The sequence below is a fragment of the Lithobates pipiens genome, unplaced genomic scaffold (assembly GCF_037356315.1).
Source record: "Lithobates pipiens isolate NorthernLeopardFrog02 unplaced genomic scaffold, aLitPip1_a1.2 Scaffold_18, whole genome shotgun sequence".
Lineage (NCBI taxonomy): Eukaryota > Metazoa > Chordata > Amphibia > Anura > Ranidae > Lithobates > Lithobates pipiens.
In genome coordinates, this window is record NW_027507758.1 from 39,214,846 (window position 1) to 39,236,323 (window position 21,478).

At 44.4% G+C, this 21,478-nt stretch overlaps 1 protein-coding gene across 2 annotated transcripts in view; it reads left to right on the top strand.

Annotated features, from left to right (window-relative positions):
- LHCGR (luteinizing hormone/choriogonadotropin receptor) overlaps positions 1–21,478 on the top strand; it is a 225,149-nt gene that overhangs the window by 99,744 nt on the left and 103,927 nt on the right. For both annotated transcript variants that reach the window (XM_077485600.1, XM_077485599.1), the window contains exon 3: positions 28–102. In XM_077485600.1, coding sequence (XP_077341726.1) covers positions 28–102 — 75 coding nt within the window. The remainder of the gene's footprint in view (positions 1–27; positions 103–21,478) is intronic.

The following is a 21,478-nucleotide window of genomic DNA, read 5'->3' on the forward strand; positions in this document are numbered from 1 at the left end:
TTCTTGGGTTTTCTCTTTGCAATACAGATCGATCTACCAAAGTGATTCACTGGAAAGAATTAACAGTTTTGCCTTTGCCAGACTTCCCAACCTGACAGAACTGTAAGTAATTGTTTTTTTTTTATGGACAGTCCACACGTTATTTTCAAATCTAAGTTCAAAGAATAGGCATAGTAGCAAATAAATTAATGATGTTCTGTACTGTTTTCACTTATCAGCTCTGGCTAGCTTTCTGCATATCCACATTCATGCCAAAATTGTAAATGTTATACTGTTCTTTCAGAACTATTACATTTTCTTTTCTCTCCTTGGTAATTTTTAAATTATGGAAATGAATGATTTTCCTGTTTTATGCACAAATTTATCGTATCCCATCTAGAAATGTTTAAATTAGATGTACACCCTAGTTGAATGGTAAATAATTAGCTAACTTTGTATTATTAACAATTGCCTTTTTTATATTAAAGCGGGATTCCCCCCTAAAGTGGAACCACCGCTGATCAGAACCCCCCCCCCCTCCGGTGTCACAATTGACACCTTTCAGGGGGGAGGGGGGTGGAGATACCTGTCAAAGACAGGTATTTTCACCCACTTCCGGGCATAGACTCCCACGGGAGTCTACGCCATTTCCTGCTCTGCCGCGCTGTCTGCTGGGACACACACGGGTCCCAGTGACAGCGCGGAGATTTCCTATTGCGCGGCGCGGCTCGCGCATGCGCAGTAGGAAACCGGGAAGTGAAGCCAATTCGCTTCACTTCCTGATTCCCTCACCTAGAATGGCGGCGGCAGCTGCCGAGGCCCGAGCGGTCGATCGGCCTCGGCTGCCGGCATCGCTGGAACCCGGGGCAGGTGAGTGTCCATTTATTAAAAGTCAGCAGCTGTAGTATTTATAGCTGCTGGCTTTTAATATTTTTTTTTTTTGGCAGAATCCCTCTTTAAGTAAAATACTTGTGTAGATCTAATAGTACTGCCCTTCAATTATTATTGACCTTCAGTTAACTAACTGCTAACATTGCGGATGTTCTAAGCAAAGTTACTTGGCAATAAGGTCCTAAACACATCATCTCATGTGTGGTTCTTTCCTTAGGGTGTTATAAAGGATGAACACCAGTCACTTTGGTTAGTATAAACTGTAAACCACTTTATTTAGTTTATTACATATGGGAAGGAGGGTAAGGCATCAATCAGGATATCCCAAATAGCATATGTTCTGAAGCACCAGATGCGCTAAGCCAGCCTTTCTGAACCCTTTCAACACAGAGGAACCCTTGAAATAACATTATGGTCTCAGGGAACCCTTGCTAAAAAATTATTATATCTACAACTCATGATACATTAGTGTGATGGTCAGTGGGAACAATGTGGGAATAATGTTCCTTACACTTGTGATCATTGGGAATAATTACCTCCTTATAGATAGCTAAAAAGCTCATTGGTGTCAGGGGGAACTTATCTGAGAAGCAAACCGCTTATGTCTCAAGGAACCCCTTGCAACCTCTGAAGGAACCCTAGGGTTCCATGGAATCCTGGTTGAGAAACCCTGCTGAAAGGCCTTCTAGTCCCTCATATATTAGTCTCCATTCCCTCATATAGACCATGCTGGCTGGATGTCCACAGGAACCAATAGTGTGTGGTAGGATGGAAGTAGTGCCAATGTGTTGTTCACAGCTAGGGATGAGCCGAATAACCCCCGGTTCAGTTCGCAACAGAACAAATGCGAACAGGCGTTAAAAATGAGTTTGAACACCGTTAAAGTCTATGGGACATGAATCTGAAAAATAAAAATGCTATTTTTAAAGGCTTATATGCAAGTTATTGCCATAAAAAGTGTTTGGGGACCCGGGTCCTGCCCCAGGGGACATGTATCAATGCTAAAGAAAAGTTGTAAAAACATCATTTTTTTCTGGAGCAGTGATTTTAATAATGCTTAAAGTGAAACAATAAAAATGAAATATTCCTTTAAATATTGTGCCTGGGGGTCTGCTTAGTATACCTAGGAAAAAATTTAATTTAAAACTACTCGTTCTGTAATGTATTGTTGGGTCCTGGCAATATAGATGAAAATCATTGAAATAAACGGCAAAGCCTCCCCCCCAGTCCATTACCAGGCCCTCTGGGTCTGGTATGGATATTAACCACTTGCCGACCAGCGCACGACGATGTACGTCGACAGAATGGCACGGGCAGGCAAATGGGTGTACATGTACGTCCCTTTAAATTTGCCTCCCTGCCATCGGAAGCGCGCCGCCGGCGGCGTGCTCCCGCGCTGGTCGGGACCCTCGTGAGTCCGGTCGCGGGACCCGCAGACTCGATCACCGCGGGCATCCCCGCGATCGTCTCACGGAGCGGCCAAATGAAGAAATGCCGTTGTAAACAGCATTTCTTCATTCTGCCTAGGAACTAGTGACGCTGATCTCTGCTCCATGTGATTGGAGCAGAGATCAGTGTTCACTAAATGAAAGCCCAACCCCCCCACAGTTAGTAACACACCCCTAGGAACACTTAACCCCTACACTGCCACCCACTGGTTAACCCCTTCACTGCCAGTGTCATTTACACAGGAATCACTGCATTTGTATAGCAGTGATTACTATATAAATGACAATGGTTCCAAAAATGTGTCAAAAATGTCCGATGGGTCCCCCACAATGTCGCAGTCACAATAAAAATTGCTGATCGCCGCCATTACTAATAAAAAATAAATAATAAAAAATTATTAATAAAAATGGTATACAACTATCCCTATTTTGTAAACGCTATAACTTTTGCGCAAACCAATCAATAATCGCTTATTGCGATTTTTTTACCAAAAATATGTAGAAGAATACGTATCGGCCTAAACTGAGGGAAAAAAATGTTTTTTTATATATTTTTGGGGATATTTATTATAACAAAAAGTAAAATCTATTTTTGTTTATAGCGCAAAAAATAAAAACCGCAGGGGTGATCAAATACCACCAAAAGAAAGCTCTATTTGTGGGAAAAAAAGGACGTCAATTTTGTTTGGGAGCCACGTCGCACGACCGCGCAATTGTCAGTTAAAGCGACGCAGTGCCGAATCACAAAAAGTGGTCTGGTCTTTGACCAGCAAATTGGTCCGGTCTGAAAGTGGTTAAGCGGAACCTCGCACCCAAATATACTATATACTCTGCAGTGTTGCACCTTATGTGTTGGTGGTACCAGAACACTGGAAGCCCTCACAGTTACTCTTGGTGTGCGCAGAAACAGGCTCTGCTGTGAAAAATTAACGGGGCCTGCATTGAAATATTATCAAAAATTGCAATTACATGCCCCTGTTAAACAGGTGCGGAAAAATTGGGCCTTGGGTCGTGGTGGCGTGACAACACTGTAACCCCTCACAGATACTCTTGTTGGGCACAGGAACGGGCCTTGCTGTGAAATATTAGATACAATTTGTAATTACATGCCCCTGTTAAACAGGAGCAGAAAAATTGGGCTTTGGGTGGTGGTGCCCTAAACCAAAAATATTAATGTAAGTTAGCATCATCAAGATTGAGGAGGAATAGGGTAGTCAGCATAAGGGATCCCACATCCATAGCAAATTCAATCAGTTACATCAGCATCAGGTGCTTAATAGCTTCTGATCCAAGACTGATTCATGTTTATGAATGGGAGCCTATCAACGGAGTCTGTGGACAGGCGCACTCTTTGATCCGTTACAAACCCTCCAGCAGCACTGAATGTGCATTTAGAAAGCAGCTGGATGCAGGACTAGCCAGTAGCTCAATTGCATATTGAGCAAGTTCGGGCCAGTGGTCCATCCTCAAGACCCAGTAACCCAGTGAATGCTCTATTGGAAAGGTCTCCAAGTCTGCTCTTGCCCCTAGATATTCCTGCACCATGTAATGCAGACACTGGCAATGGTTGCTTTAATCGATCAGACCTTGGAGCTGAGGACTGAAATATTGTTTAAAGGCATCAGTCAGCCGGCCACCTTCTTCACCGTTCTTCCTCTGACTGCACGAAGCCTCAGAAACATGTTGTCCAGCACCAGGAAATTGTAACCTCACAGGGTCTGGAAATGTGTTGCACAAACCTTTCTTCAAGGTCTCCTGAAGATGCTTTATTCTATGCTTTCTCTGTGAAGGCAGGATAAGTTCTTCAACCTTACCCTTGTAATGTGGATCAAGAAGGGTTGCCAGCCAGTAATGATCCCTTTCCTTGATACCACGAATCCTAGGGAACTTTTGTAGGCTTTGCAGAATCAGGGAGGCCATGAAGCGTAAGTTTGCAGATGCATTTGATTCTGAGTCCTATGGGTCATTAAGGATCACATGATCTGTAACTACCTCCTCCCAGCCATGTACAACTCCTTGGGTCTGGGGACTGAAAACCATCCCCTGAAGACTGCTGCTTATTGTTAATCTCTACATCCATGCTGACACAATTCTCCTCCTCCTCCTCTTCTTCCTGTTTGTTTGGTGGGCTGGCAGGGATGCTATCTGGATAAAGGGGGCCTTGAAAGGTTAGAAAGTCCTTCTCTTCCTCCCACTGTTCTGCCTCAAGTACCCTGTCCATGAATCCACAAAGTGTGTGCTCCAACAGGAAGACTAGAGTGACAGTGTCACTGATTCATGCATTGTTGCTGCTCACCATCTTTGTGGCCTCCTTAAATGGTGACAGGACAGTGTATGCATCTTTAATTAGTAGCCACTGGCATGAGAAAAAGAAGCCAAGCTCTCCTGATGCTGCTGTGGTGCTATACTTGCACAGGTGCTCAATGGCCCTCTGCTGTGTGTGCAGCTGCTGCAGCATTGCCAACGTTGAGTTCCACCTGGTGGGCATGTCACAAATGAGGCAGTTGGTGGGCAAGTTGCATTCCCTTTGAATGTCAGCCAGCCGAGCACTGGCATTGTATGACCAGCGAAAATGACCACAGACTTTTCTGGGCTGTCTCGGGAGATCCTGTAAGCCTGGGTACCTGCTCAAGAACTGCTGCACCGCCAAATTCAGGATGTGTGCCAAACATGAACAGGGGTCAAGTGTCCCTGTCGGAGGCTGGAGAGAAAGTTGGTGCAATTGTCGCTGAAGCTGGCATGCCGTCAACCACCTCTGCGCCTGCCCCTGCAGAGCTGACAGAATCTCTGCCCCAGTGTGGCCCCTGTCCCCTAGGCAGACCAATCCAAGCACCACATTGCATCTCTTAGCCTGACTGCTTGCATAGCCCCTTGAATGCTTACATATCACTACTGGTTCAGAGGACAAATCTGCAGAAGAGGCCATAAAGGGAAGAAGAACAGGAGGGGTGGAGGAGACAGGCAAGCTCCAACAACACTAAACCCTGTCCGGCATCCTTCTCAGCTTCCAGCAGAGTTACCCAGTGCACCGGGAAGGAAAGGTAACATCAGTGCTGATGCCTGCTGGAGCATGAGTCAGCAGTAATATACACCTTACAGCTGACAGCCCTGTCCAACAAGGCCAAAACATTGTCTTGCACATGCCGGTAGAGAGCCGGAATGGCCTTCCATGAAAAGAAATGGTGTCTTGGAACCTGCCACTGAGGTACAGCACATTACACAAATTCACAAAAGGGGCAGTTTCTACTAGCTGAAAAGGCAGTAGTTGCAGTGCTAGCAATTTGGCCAAGCTAGCATTTAGATGCTGAGCATCTTGATGAATGGGAGCGAATTTCTTTTTACGGTTCAGCAACTGGGGTAGGGAAATTTGCCTGTTTAAAAAAAATGGGTGGTGTACTGCTAGCAGATTGGCTGCAAGTACTTGGAACAGCTATTGCTATACCTTCATTCCTTTCAGTGCAGGCTTTTGAGAGGACTGGAGGTATAGTAGGGTTGGAGATCCCAGATGAGGAGCAAGGAGAAGTCCTCTTTTTTTCTTTGATGTGGGTCTTTCAAGTGCTTTTGCCAATGGACTGCATGGCAGGTCATCATATATCTGGTGAAACATGGTGCCCAAGCGGCTGCTGTTCTGGCCACGTTTGATCCACTTCAGACATAGGTTGCAAACAGCAACAGTGCAATCTTTTGCACACGTGTCGAAAAAGACCCACACCAAGGAGCTGTTAAAAGTCAGCAGGAAGTCAGCAGCGCCTTGCACCCATGGAGCTCTGCGGTATCATGCAATAGGTTGGCTGCTCTTAAGCTGCCCCCTAGAGAACATCCTGCCTCATTGGAGTTGTGCCTCCTCCTCTCTTCTCTCAGGCACCCAAGTACAGTCAGTGACCTCATCATCCCCTCCCTCCTCATCACTGGAGAAAACTTGGCAGTATGTTGCAGCTGGAGGAACATGACTGCCAGTTTCTTGTCCTTCTTGGGCACCCCCTCTCTCTAGGCTCACGTTACTACCTTCCTCAGCCTGGGAACCAAAATCAGAGCCTTCAAATTGCTGCACATCCTCCAGCAGCACATACCCGACACTGTGGTCGAATAATAATACTCTGAGCCTGGGTGACAGAGGATGAGGAGGATGAGGACGGCATTTGTTATCCACTCCACCAACTTTTCTGCATGTTCTTGCTGCACTGTATTGTTTGCTGTGTACACCACCAGAAGTGTAGTAGAAACTGTACACACTGTATTAGATACTGTGTACACTGCCTGCACTGTATTAGAAACTGTACAGCGGCTGCACTATCTTATACTGTATGCACCACCAGATGTGTAGTAGATACTGTACACACTGTATTAGATACTGTGTATGCTGCCTGAAGTGTATTAGAAACAGTATACCACAGAATGCACTGTAGATATAGGCTACAGAGGATGAAGAATATAATATATATATATATATATATATATATATATATATATATATATATATATATATATATATACACACACACACAAGACTGTACATATATATATATATATTAATACACTGCCTGCACTAACTGAATATAGAGTAAACACTGAATATATCGTTTATGTTAGATGCAGAGTATATATATATATATATATATATATATATATATATATATATATATATATATATATTTGTAGTCAGAGTCTTCATTCGGAAATACGATGACCCTAACTACCAAGGCCTGAGGTGTGCCTTGGCCTGGCTGGACAGTATGCCTAAAAGAGGGCATACCCTGAATGAATATGTATGAAATGTAAATGAAATGATGAAAGTATGGGGGAACAGGTGGGTGGGAACCCAGAAATGAGCCGACAAAGGCTCTGATGCAGGAGGAGGGATTTAAAGCCCTCAGACTCCTCCCACAAATTCAGGCTAGCCTGCGGCCAGCCTTCCAACTTGTAGTCAGAGTCTTCATTCGGAAATAAGATGACCCTAACTACCAAGGCCTGAGGTGTGCCTTGGCCTGGCTGGACAGTATGCCTAAAAGAGGGCAAAAAGACAAAGTAGGTGTGATGTCAAAGCTACAAAGAAGGCCCGCAACAACCGTTTAGTCCAGAAAATGGGAATGCCCGGCTGACTACAGAAAAGGGGGGTTACGTATGTAGCTGCTAACATGGAGGATCTCCAGTGCCCCATGAACCTGATGTAAAGAAAGGACCCCCTGCGGGACCTACAAAAATTGCCCAGGAACCAGATGAATAAACAGAAAAGGGGTTAGGATTCCAGCCTGATTTGGCAAGTAACCTGGACATGAGAACAAACTATTAGTAGTGAGAGGATGGAGAAAGCGCAGACCCAAGGAATGATGCAGAGAAGGCCAACTACTTTACCCGACACCAAGGCTAAGGTACAGAAATATGACCACAAACCCCTAGCTTACCCATCTATACCAATGAAGGGGAAGTTGTAAGCGGTAAGAGAGAAACTGCCTAGAGCACTAACTGGGAAGGGCCAAGGGAAGGAGACAGGAAGTGAAACACTACGAAAACCTGGCCGGTAACTGGTAGCTGTGCCAAAGAGAACATCCCCGACTTCCCTCCCTTGACGGTTAGAGAAGGTGAGCCGCAATAAATGGACAGATTGAGAGGAAGGTCCTGAAAACTGGTCACCTGATAGATACTTCATGGAATTGGTAGATGAGGCCAAATTGCCAATGCAATACCCAGCGAAAGCCATAAACATGAACCTATGAGAAGCCCACTGCAAAATCTGGATAAGAACCATTGGCCAGATTGATTACCCAAGACCACACTGCCCCCAGTTTTACCAGCCACTGTGAGAAATACCAACATCACCTAAAGGCGCACTGAGAAGAACAGGAGCCGCAGCTGAAACCTCAGTGCAAGCCTAACGGGCTATGAACCCCACCATCCTGACTAAAAAATAAGAGTGCATAGAGAAACCGCATGAACTGGGTTGAAGAACGCCGCACGAAACATGCGCTGCACTGGTGGATGGAAGAGGTTGAACAGAGTTGGGAATAACCACCTGAAAACTGCCCCCTCCCCAGCTGAGGCCAGGAAAGGGGTACCCCGGCGAAAACTGAGCTAAGAGTTTGAAATGGTCCACCCCTAAAGATGGGATGCTACCAAGCACTGAACCCCCATGCGATTGTGGAGGGATGAATGTGCACCAGCCTCCTCCGCAACCCACCCTAAACGCTAAACAGAGAAAACACAACAAGCGAAAAGAGAACAGACAACCAACACACGAAACAACAACACCCCTACGTACCTGACAAGTATGAGGATGTAAGTGCAGAAATGACAAGACCAACATCGCGTGAATGTGAACCTAATGCTGACACAACCCTAGTGTATGTAGTGAGCGAGCCCGAGCAACCTGCAGCGCCAAGACAGGTAATTAAAAAACGAACTCTCAGGGCTGAGGTACCCACAGACCGTGGTGGGTAGTAGTAAACGTATGGTGAACGTGCACGTATGACGTATGGCATATGGGCGAGAAGATTGTGGGACGACAATCAATTAAAAACAAAACCTCAGCCCGTATGGGTCCGTAGACGTGACGGACCCTGGATGTGAGCCCTAGCTAACAGACATACAACGAACAACAAGCTATGACATGAAAGTTACAAATGAAATGCTATGACAGAACAACAGAGACAGATAGCAAACAAACCCTCCGGGCTGGTGTACCCACAGACCATGGTGGGTAGACATACAAGAGTGAAGAAATAAGCGTGCACATATGACGTATGGTATACGGGCGAGAAGATTGTGGAACGACAATCAATTAATAACGAAACCTCAGCCCGTATGGGTCTGTAGATGTGACAGACCTTGGATGTGAGCCCCAGCTAACCTACACTACGAACGACAATAATGCTACGAACGGAAAAGCTATGACAGAACAACAGAGACAGATAGCAAACAACCCTCAGGGCTAGTGTACCCACAGACCGTGGTGGGTAGACATACAAGTGTGATGAAATAAGCATGCAATGTATGACGTATGGTATGCGGGCGAGAATATTGCGGAACGGCAATCAATTGAAATTAAACCTCAGCCCGTATGGTCCGTAGGTGTGACAGACCAGGATATGAGCCCTGGCTAACAGAAAAGCTATGTACAAAATGCCATGACCGAAAGCAGACAGGTAGCAAACAACCCTCCGGCCTAGTGTACCCACAAACCGTGGTGGGTAGACTTACAAGTGCAAAGAAATGAGCGCGCATCATATGACGTGTGTTATACGGGAGAGAAAACTATGGGACGACAAACAAAATGAAACAAACCTCAGCCCGTACGGATCTGACAGAAATGCAGGACAGAATGCTATGACAGAAATGCTAGACAAAAACGCTAAGCCGGACATGCTGGACGAAGCGCTAAGCCGGACATGCTGGACAGAACACTATGCCGGAAAAAAGCTGGACCGAACAATATGACAGAAAAGCTGGACCAAACGATATGACAGAAAAGCTTGACCGAACGATCTGACAGAAAAGCTGGACCGAACAATCTGACAGAAAAGCTGGACCGAACGATATGACAGAAAAGCTGGACCGAACGATCTGACAGAAAAGCTGGACCGAACGATCTGACAGAAAAGCTGGACCGAACGATCTGACAGAAATGCTAGACCGAACGATATGACGGAAACCCCTGGACAGAACGTGATGACAGAAGAACGCAGAGACAGAAACCTGGGGCTGAACGCCGTGACAAACCCCTATGACTGAAATGGGTGCCTGGACGAGAGTGCCGGGAGGTGAACAGGTGGGTGAGTGCCCCCCCTTGAAAACCGGGAAGCATTTGGGCATCCCCTCCATGGAGCATGGCGTGAGTTCCCAGGAGGTGAGCTGGCTGGCAAGCGGCAAGTGGTGGGTGTAGGGTGACACTACGACTGAAAGTTGGACAGAAATGCTATGACAGAAAATACCGGACAGAAACGCAGTGACTGAAAATACTGACAGAAATGTTGGACAGAAAACGCTGTGACCAAAAATGCTGGACAAAAACTGCTTGCAACCGAAACCTGCACAGAACGCAGGCTGCGATCGACACATAGACCAAAGAAGCAAATTCACAAGAGACAGCAGCAACCCTGGCAGACCTGCCGTACAAATGATTGCTGTGGATGGTCTGACATCCTCTGTCACAGCAGCAGATGACAGTGACCGTTCACCCCCAGAGCACCGTCGGCCCCCCTCCTGGTGGAGCCAGAGGAGAGAAGCAGGAGGGGACAGAAAACTGACCCCCCACCAGGTGTGCGGCACGGATGTGGGGATAGATGCCGATCCCCCCCCCCCCCCAGAATCGGTGGGAGGCCACCAGAGGCAAGCAGAGTGCAGAAAGAGAGGAGCTGACGGGCGGCCAAACCCCCCGCCCCACACTGGGAGAAATGGCGGGTGCTCTACACATGCGAGGGGAGAGGGGGAGCTGGCGGTGGCCGATCACCTCCCCCTCCCCCCACCAAGAGGAACGGCCGGCACTCTGCACATGCGAGAGGAGAGGGGGAGCCGACGGAGGCTCTGATGGAGGAGGAGGGATTTAAAGCCCTCAGACTCCTCCCACAAATTCAGGCTAGCCTGCGGCCAGCCTTCCAATGTATATAAATCTATATATCTATATATATATATCTATATATATATTAAACAAGTAATACAAACAATTCGTCAAGGTAAATCTGAGAATGTCCGCATTAAAACAGCGCTTTGTAAAAAGTCCTTTATAGAAGTAGAAATGTACGAGCAATCACTAAAAAAGTTCTTAATGTGCAAATAAGGTGTCTACAGTGATCTAATCAGAGTTGCAAGGTGATCAAAGTGCTGTCAAACTTTTCTTCCACCATAAAACGGGAGTGCTTCCACACATGCGGTACGTACCCCCTAGGGGGTTAAACTCACCAGACACTGCTGAGAACACAAGCCTTAAGGAGTAGTCACTTCCTTGAGTATGGTAATATATCACCTTAGCGTTGCAGTTCCAAACAATCCACCCAGTTTGTCATAAAAGTAAAACAAAATGTGCACATAGCATAATACTGTTTTATTTTAAAAAAGTTTGCACAAAACAATAGAATCATCCATTAGCATATCTGCGTACATTGTCTAAAACATCATGAGCATTTCTAAAATGTGTACTTCACCGATTATCCAGATCTCAGAGCCATCCACAAGTGTTCCCCTGTGTACACTGTGCATCACTTCCTGGTCTGTGGTCAGCGGTGGAGCGCACACCTCACTTCCGGTAGCGTCGTGTAGGCCACGCCCTGACGCGTTTCGTCACTTCCGACTTCAACAGAGGGCGTGGCTACACGACGCCGACGGCCAAAATATATACAGCAGTCTCACACCCTGTCAGCCAATCACGCAGCACTGCAATATCCAGCCCACATGACGCTGCACATCGTCATGGTAACCGGACGCAGCCAGCTCGGTTCTCAATACAGGGAGAGATGCTTGTATCAAAACAAACTACCGCCGAACTACTGGCGATCTCCTCAGCAAAACAGGCAAAGTGGACATTCAACTAAAAACAATACATGAAAGAAAAAAACAAATAGACCTACAGATTAAAATTAACCTCAATAAGTAAAAAAACATACAAATATAAGATTAGATTATATATAGTCCAAATATCGATTAGGCTCTATATTAGATAAAAAAGAAAGGCAGTAATCTAGACATTAGATCCTCACTTGATCCATGTATGTTGGTGTAATATGCGAGCAAAGACCTATATATGCATACATGGTCCATAGGCTGTTTCTCTAAGAGGTGCATCATATTAAGAAAAAACTAGTATGTATGCCATGTGCGTCATCAAAAATATACACATACTTATACATGTATATATCTCTAATGTCTGCGCTAAATGCACCCCATATATCACTGGAATTATCGTTGCAGAGCAACCAGTGGTAAATGTGTACTAAGTATCTACCACCTCCAAGGTTTTTATCTCTATGAGATGTTATTTAAGTTGAAGGGAACTTCTTACTGACCAAATACTCAAATCACAGATGGAAAAAGCCGCATAACCATAAAAATATTTAAAATATTCCAAACATTCAAAAATATTCAAGAATACCGTAAATATTATAGGTCACCACAAATTTGCCCATGATCTTTCTATAGTAGCCATAGTAATCATATTGGTCAGCTCATGTCAAAATTTTAATAAGTCCTTGCATATCAGCCTTAGAGTAATTGTAGTTACCAAAACTCTATATGTCCATGGTATATAAAAAATTGGTTTAGATATGTAATAGTACAAATGTAAAAGATCATACCGTGAATGTCTTCATTAATCCATACACTATATATCTTACCCTAGTATCACGCTAGATACTGCTTAAAGGATTACTATTTAGGAAATTAAAATATTTAAATATTAAAAGGAAGGTAACGTAGACCGGAAAACTTAATAATCACTGATGAAACAATTGATATCTAGGTCCACATTTAACCCTTTTGGTGTTAAAGTATCAATCAAATATATCCATTCCGTTTCGCGTTTGGATAACTCTCGTACCATATTTGACCCTCTCCAGGAGGGTTTCATATGTTCTACACCCCAAAATCTGAGTCCAGAGGGATCCTGATTATGATAAAGCTTAAAATGTAGGGATACATTGTGGTCCTTAAAACCAAGTTTAATATTAGCCACATGCTCCGCTATTCTTATCCTTAACAGTCTTTTGGTACGGCCTATATAGATCAACCCACATGGGCATTGCAAAGCGTATACAACATACGATGTGTTACAGGTAATAAACCCTTTGATAGTAAATTCTTTATTCTTCCCTGCTGCTAAAAAGCGTTCCATTGCTCTTATTGGTGTGTTTACTTCTTTACAAGCCCTGCAACGTCTACAAGCAAAAAACCCATCTTTTTCCCAAAAAGTGGGAGGGTGTTTAGGCGGGTCAATCACTTTTTTAACTATCTTATCGGCATAGTTGGGAGCTCTTCTATATATGAACCCGGGTTTTGCAGGTAGCACTGGTTGTAATGTTTTATCCATCAAAAGGATGTGCCAGTGTGATAAAAATATATTCTCCACCTCCCTATATTGTGAATGGTACCCTGATATAAAATTCCATTCGTGACTATTGGGAGTGTGATTGCCATTATTGTTACTCAAGAGACTAACTCTTGATGTGGATGCTACTCCTTCAATCACTTTGTCCAGTTGTTTATCACAATAACCCTTTTCCAGGAATTTTTCTTTAATCCTATTCGCCTGGGAGAAGAAATCATTATCATTGGAACAGTTTCTTCTAATCCTGGTCACTTGACCTTTAGGGATATTCTTTAACCAGACCGGGTGATGCCCACTCTGTATCGGTAGATAACTATTTGCGTCTGTAGGTTTGAAATAAGCCTTAGTACCGAGTCTTTCTCCATGTCTATAGATGTTAACATCCAAAAAATTGATGCTTTCAGTGCTTATTTCACTAGTCAATTTAATATGACTAGTATTATTATTTAATTCGGCAAGGAAATCATTGAGGGAAGATCTTGTTCCAGACCAAATAAAGATCAGGTCATCTATATAACGTCTGTATATCAATAACTCTTGTCTCTTAACAGAAAAAATTTTCTTGTCTTCCCACTCTCCCATAAACAAGTTCGCTATGCTAGGTGCGAACTTAGCGCCCATTGCGACGCCGCGTTTTTGGGAGTAGAATTTTCCGCCATACCAGAAATAGTTGTGACCTAAACAGAAATCAAGAGCATTTCTCAAAAAGATTTTTTGATTATGTTTCAGATCATCTCTCCGACTGAGCGCCCAATTAAGGGCCAAAATAGCATCATCATGTTGGATGATAGTATATAAAGACGCAACATCCGCTGTGACTAAGTATACCTCTTCTTTGCCAACTAAGTCCACTTCTTCCAATATTTGTAAAAGATTTTTAGTATCCTGCAAATAAGCTTTTGTCTGTATCACACTTTTTTGTAGATATAGGTCAAGATACTGGCCCATTCTAGAAGTAATGGATCCTATCCCATTGACAATTGGTCTGCCAGGTGGACATTTTATATTCTTATGGATTTTCGGCAAAGTATAGATAGTAGGAATCCTGCTACTACTAGGAGTTAAATACCTCATTTCTTTGTTAGTTAGGACCCCAGTTGAAACGCCGAAATTCACTAAAGCCTTCAGCTCATACTCATATTGTTTAGTAGGGTCTTTATCCAACTTCTTATATGTATCTTCTTCCATCAACATTTCTATTAGTTGATTGTGATAAAATTCTTTTGTCAGTAAAACAACCCCGCCCCCTTTATCGGCGGGTCTTATGATTAGATCCTTTCTTTTTTCCAAACTCTTAATGCCTTCATGAATATATCGTGGATTAGCATTTTTTTGGGGGATGAGAGTTTCCAAATCGCGCAACACCAGATTCTTAAACACGTCTATTTGTTGATTAGCACTATTAGCGGGGTTAAATAGTGACTTATTTCGTAACCCGCTATCAGTCTGCACTGATGCGGTCACAGTGACAGGTTGGGAATTTTTATTCAAGAAATACTTTTTCATGTTAATTTTCCTCATATATTTATGCACATCTATAAATACATTAAATTTGTTTAGTGGTCTCTTCAGGCCACATTTTAATCCCAAATTCAATATATTGATTTCTTTATGTGTCAAGGAGGCTTCTGCTATGTTAAAAATCCCCCCTAGTCCTTTTCGCGTCTTCTTTTCCTGGACCCTTCGTCCTGCTCTGCAGCCTCTCGTTCGTTTCTCCTGAAGTCTGGGGAATATGTTTGATTCCTCTCCCATTGTGTCTGATCCCTCCAATGGGGGTCTTGTGCTGGATAGGCCTGCATCGGAGGTCTCCCCCTTCTGGGGTACCCCCGACCTCGTCCTCGCTTCTGCCATCCCCTTCCTCTCCCTAAAAAAGGACGTGGTGACTGTTGATATTCACCATTTTCATATTGTAATGGATTATACCTGTTATACACAGGGACCTGGTAATGGTTACCCTGTGGATTCGGGGGTCTTTGTGGGTTCAGGGATTTTCCTCTTATGTTCTGACCTCTCACATTGCTATTTACCTTCCTAACTGGCGTAGATTGATATACCGGTTGGTACACCGGTCCACCGTTAGTCGGGCGAATTCTAGTAGTGTGGTCATTATTGTCCACGTGTTGTGATTCAATCTGTGGATCATCGTCCTGTCTAATTATTTCTTTATTTTCCTCAAATGGACTTCCACTCGTCTGTTGCCATACATAAATGGAATTTGTCTGAAAATCCCCCAAATCCCTATGGAATTTCTTAGTTTTCTTTCTTTGTGTGTCTTTGTCTACTTTCTCCAATTTCTTTTTAATACGTGTATTAAAATCTATTAATTGCTGTGAATCCTTGATAGGTTCTAATTGTGTTTTTAACTCATTAATTCTCGCCTCTAGTTTCATCATCTTCCTATGTTTCCTTTTTAAAACTAAATCCTGTAATCTAAAACCAACCTCATTAAAAAATTCAAGCCATTCTTTCATAGAGTCTGGGTCGTCTAACCCATCCTGAGGAGTTACCTCCCACCGTAAACTTCTAACAATAATTTTTTCTTTCATATACTGTTCCAAAGTGCAGATGTCCCACCATGTTCTAACCTGTTTTTCTAAGGTGTTACCTAAAGCCAACATTATTTCATTATAGTTAGCCTGGGTGGAAGTATGTTCGTTAATTGACAGCTGATCAGGTGACATAACGGAGCCGGTAATCGGCTAGTATTCCTCCTCGCGCTGACAGCGCGAGGAGAAAAAAATGCAAGCGCCCACCTGCCCCCTGCCAGTGCCCACCTGCCCCCTGCAGTGCCACCCTAATAAAAAGTTAGTGCCCCCGTCAGTGCCACCCAGCAGTGCCCACAGTGCCACCCAGCAGTGCCCACAGTGCCACCCAGCAGTGCCACCCACAGTGCCAACCACAGTGCCCACAATCTGCCTCAAAGGTGCTGCACCCCAGTGCCGCCCAGCAGTGCCCAGCAGTGCCGCCCAGCAGTGCCGCCCATCAGTGCCCAGCAGTGCCACCTATCAGAGCCACCTATCAGTGCCACCTATCAGTGCCCATCAGTCCCATCTATCAGTGGTACCTATCATTGCCCATCCGTGCCACCCATCCGTGCCATCTTATCTGTGTCCATCTTTGCCCATCAGTGCCGCCTTATCTGTGCCCATCGGTGCCGCCTTATCTGTGCCTATTAGTGCCGCCTTGACTATGCCTATCAGTGCCCACTAGTGCAGCCTATCAGTGCCCACCAATGCAGCCTATCAGTGCCCACCAATGCAGCCCATCAGTGCCCACCAATGTAGCCTATCAGTGCCGCCTAATCAGCGCACTTCAATGAAGGAGAAAAATGACCCGTTTGCAAAATTTTATAACAAACTATTAAAACATGATTTTTTTTTTTTTTTGTTGTTTGTTTAGCAAAAAATAAAACTCCGAGCTGTAACTAAATACCACCAAAAGAAAGCTCTATTTGTGGGAAAAAAATGATAAAAATTTCATTTGGGTACAGTGTTGTATGCCCGCGCAATTGTCATTCAAAGTGCATCAGCGCTGAAAGCTGAAAATTGGTCTGGGACTGAGGGGGGTTTAAGTGCCCAGTAAGCAAGTGGTTAACCTAAATCGAGCTATCTCTCTGTCCACACCAATAACACTACATGCGCCCGCCATGTAAGCAGCCTTATATAGTGTGGAGAGTGAACTTAGTCCCCCTGAGACACCCTACCTTTGGCCAATTATGGCTCTCTTAGCAGAGGGTGCTGTTATTGGCCAAAGCGTGCAGGTCAGGTGCATGCTTTGGCCAATTATCATACAGCAATGCACTGTCGCAGTACGGTGCAAGGTATGCACCTCGTTGGATTTAACACCTAGTATTACAAAACATTTTAGAAAGTGGCTGAAATTTAGTTCAAGCTGGTTACACACTTATGAATTTCTGTCTTTTCCCAGTTTGCTGAATGGGTGGCTGTATACCACCTTCCATTCAAAATCTGTCAATTGAAAAATCAAAGTCAGGAAGAAATCTTTCAGGCAAAAAGAAACCAGATGCAGCCACTTTTCAGGTATTCTAACCTCCGACAAGCCTGGCTTTAAAAATACAATAGGCACAGCCAGGGCTGGGACAAGGGGAGCAGGAGGGGCAACTGCCCTGGGCGCAGTGTTACCCTGTGGGGGGGAGGGGGGGCACTGGGAGCCTGTCCATGCCTCATTTCTTTCTCATCTACTTGAATAACAAAAGTGATGCTGTTGTCACACTTTTAACTGGGGCAGCTGGAGAACAGGGCACAGAGCAGGGGCTGGAAAGAAGATTCTATCCTCTCCTTCCTCCAACAGCAGCCTGATATGTGCTGGAGAAAATAGGCAGGACAGGCGATGCTCTGCACACACGGTCTGTCTTTCTGATGGAAAATGTGCTATTGAATCTTGTTGTTGGTAAATCCGATCGTGTGTGGGCTCCATCGGACTATTTCCATGGGAATTTCCGACACACAAAGTTTGAGAGGAGGATCTAGAAATTTTCCGACAACAAAATCAAATCGTTTAAATTCTGATCGTGTGTAGACAATTCCAACGGACAAAGTGGCAAGTATGCTCAGAATAAATTACGACACGAAAGCTATTGGCTACTGGCCTCTTTATAGTACCATCGTACGTGTTCTATGTCACCGCGTTCAGAGCGATCGGATTTACTGACAACTTTGTGCGACCGTGTGTATGCAAGACAGGTTTGGGCCAAAATCCGTAGGAAAAAATCCGAAGGATTTTGGAGTCGGAATTTCTGACCGTGTGTACAGGGCATAAGAAAGACATCTTATTCCCGGGAAAGAAGAGTAGATGATTGTGGACGGAACCCACGGGCGAATGTCATCCTTAAAGTCAGACACTGCTCATACCGAAGCCAACAAGGTAATTTGCATTGTGGACTTCTACACACAAAAAAAATTCACTTTTATGAAATCCATAAAAGCACAAAATTCAAATGTCTTTATATAGCAAATGGTGATGTTTGAGAAATAAATGTTTGTTTGAAATGTCACCATGTTTTATATAGAGGAAGTTTTAATGTTGTGCTGCACTTTTATGGATATAATAAAAGTACTGAAATTGCTTTCTGGAAGTCCCCAGTGTAGATTAATTTATTGGTATACAGTGTGTTGACATTAAAGTGGAAGTAAACCCTCCTATCATTTTCAGCCAAAGAAGCGGAATCTTGTTTAATCTTCAACTCCCATGGTGCTGCACATGGGATCAGTTATGACACCAGCCACTGAGGTGCGCTAGACATGTGCAGAATGGGAAAAAAATTGTTTTGTTTTGTCTCGGATAGATTTGTTATGTTACTAATTTTGTTTCGTTGAATCATTTCAGAATTTGTTTAATTTTGTTTTGTTTATTAATTTTTGGAACAATTTGAATTCGGATTGGTCAAAAAATGATCGACCAATTCAAATTCTGTGTGCCCCCTTGTGACATAATCGACCCAGCATGTTCCGGTCGGTGATATCTGAAGGGGACAGGGGTTACCCGCTGACATCTTAGTCGATCACCAGTACTATAGAAGGGGGTGACTGCACCTAAATGAAGAGGGTGCAGATCAGCTGGGAGTAAAGATGGCTAAGAAGTTAAAGGGATTTTTAAACTAGCCGACGGGGGGGAGGGCCAGAGGTAGAGATAGTAAGCATGGGACATAATCCATGGGGGCATTAGTAGTAGGTTGACTAAAGCACATAAACCCAAGGTAAGTATAGTAACAAGTCCTAGTTGCAATCTCGGAACACCCAATAAGAGGATAGCATGCGACCGGTCTAAACTACGTGGCATGTTTACCAGTGCCAGGAGCCTGGAGGACAAGATGGGTGAGCTAGAGATACTGTTGTACAAGGAGGATTTGGATTTTGTGGGAATTTCAGAGACCTTGTTCCACAACTCTCATGATTTGCTGGTAACCATTCAAGGGTATACCTTTTATCGCAGGGAAAAAAAAAGGCAAAAGAGGGGGAGAGGTATGCCTATATATCAAGAATAATCTAAGAATAAAGTGGATGTGAGAGATAACATCACTAAGGGAGCTAGGGAAGAGGTGGAATCCTTATGGATAGAGCTCCAAAGGGATGAAGCTGAGGGGAAAATATTACTGGGAGCATGCTATAGGCCCCCTAACGCGATGGAGGAAGGGGAGACGGATCTCCTCTCACAAGTTGGATTAGCAGAAAGGATGGAAAGTGTTATCATAATGGGAGATTTTAACTGTACAAAATAAGGTCCGTTGGCATGGACCATAGAGTTTGTACAGATTGAAAACTGACTATAAGGGCAAGTTCAGAGGGTAGTGATAAATGGGGAGTATTCGGATTGGTCAGAGGTGGGTAGTGGGGTCCCCCAGGGTTCTGTGCTGGGACCGATTCTATTTATTTTGTTAATAAATGACCTGGAGGATGGGGTAAACAGTTCAATCTCTGTATTTGTGGACGATACTAAGCTAAGCAGGGCAATAACTTCTATGCAGGATGTGGAAACCTTGCAAAAATATCTGAACAAATCAATGGGGTGGGCAACTACATGGCAAATGAGGTTTAATGTAGAAAAATGTAAAATAATGCATTTGGATGACAAAAATATGAATGCAATCTATACACTGGGGGGAGAACCTCTGGGGGAATCTAGGATGGAAAAGGACCTGGGGGTTCTAATAGATGATAGGCTCAGCAATGGCATGCAATGCCAAGCTGCTGCTAACAAAGCAAACTGAATATTGGCATGCATTAAAAAGGTGATCAACTCTAGAGATAAAACAATAATTCTCCCGCTCTACAAGACTCTGGTCTGGCCGCACCTGGAGTATGCTGTCCAATTCTGGGCACCAGTCCTCAGGAAGGATGTACTTGAAATGGAGCAAGTACAAAGAAGGGCAACAAAGCTAATAAAGGGTCTGGAGGATGTTATGAGGAAATGTTGCGAGTACTGAACTTATTCTCTCTGCAGAAGAGACGCTTGAGAGGGATATGATTTCAATTTATAAATACCGTACTGGTGACCCCACAATAGGGATAAAACTTTTTCATGAAAGGGAGTTTAACAAGACTCGTGGCCACTCATTAAAATTAGAAGAAAAGAGGTTTAACCTTAAACTACGTAGAGGGTTCTTTACTGTAAGCGCAGCGAGGATGTGGCATTCCCTTCCACAGGCGGTGGTCTCAGCGGGGAGCATCGATAATTTCAAAAAACTATTAGATAAGCACCTGAACGACCTGAACATACAGGGATCTACAATGTAACACTGACATATAATCACACACATAGGTTGGACTTGTGTCTTTTTTAAACATCACCTATGTAACTATCATCAGGTGACTCCGATGAGGCTGTTTTTTTTTTTCTTTTTTTGGGTCCAGTGGTGGGGCGAGCATTGTGTGTCTTTGTTTAATTTTTTACACTTATTTGATGAATGGGTAGGGGTACTATGTACCCCATACTCATTCACAAAGGGGGAGTGGGATCTGGGGTCCCACTTGTTAAAGGGGGATTCCAGATTCCGATAAGCCCCTCGCCGGCAGACTCCCACAATCACTGCCCAAGGTTGTGGGGAAGAGGCCCATGCCCTCAATGCTTTGCTATCCCAAAGCACCCCCCCCCCCCATGTTGAGGGCATGTAGTCTGATATGGTTCAGGAAAGGGGGGAGGGTGCTCGCTCTTCCTGGCCAGCCGGGCTGCATGCTCAGATAAATGTCTGGTATGGATTTTGAGGGGGTCACCCCATGCCAAAATTAAAGAAAAAATTGGTGTGTGGTCCCACCAAAAATCCATACCAGACCTCCTTATATGGGCATGCAGCCCAGCAGGCCAAGAAAGGGGGGGGACAAGCAAGCACCCCCCGAAATATACCAGGCAACATGCCCTCAACACGTGTTGATGGGGACAAGGGCCTCTTCCTCACAACCCTGGGCAGTGGTTGTGTGGGTCTGCCAGCGGGGGGTTTGTTGGAATCTGGAATCCCCCTTTAACAAGTGGGCTTCCAGATCCAGCCCCCCCCCCATGTGAATGAGTATGGGGTACCCCTACCCATGCACCAAAAAAGTGTAGGGCCTGGTATGGATTGGGAGGGGACCCCATGCTGTTTTGTTCAGAATTTTCTATTGCCAGCATTGTTTTTATT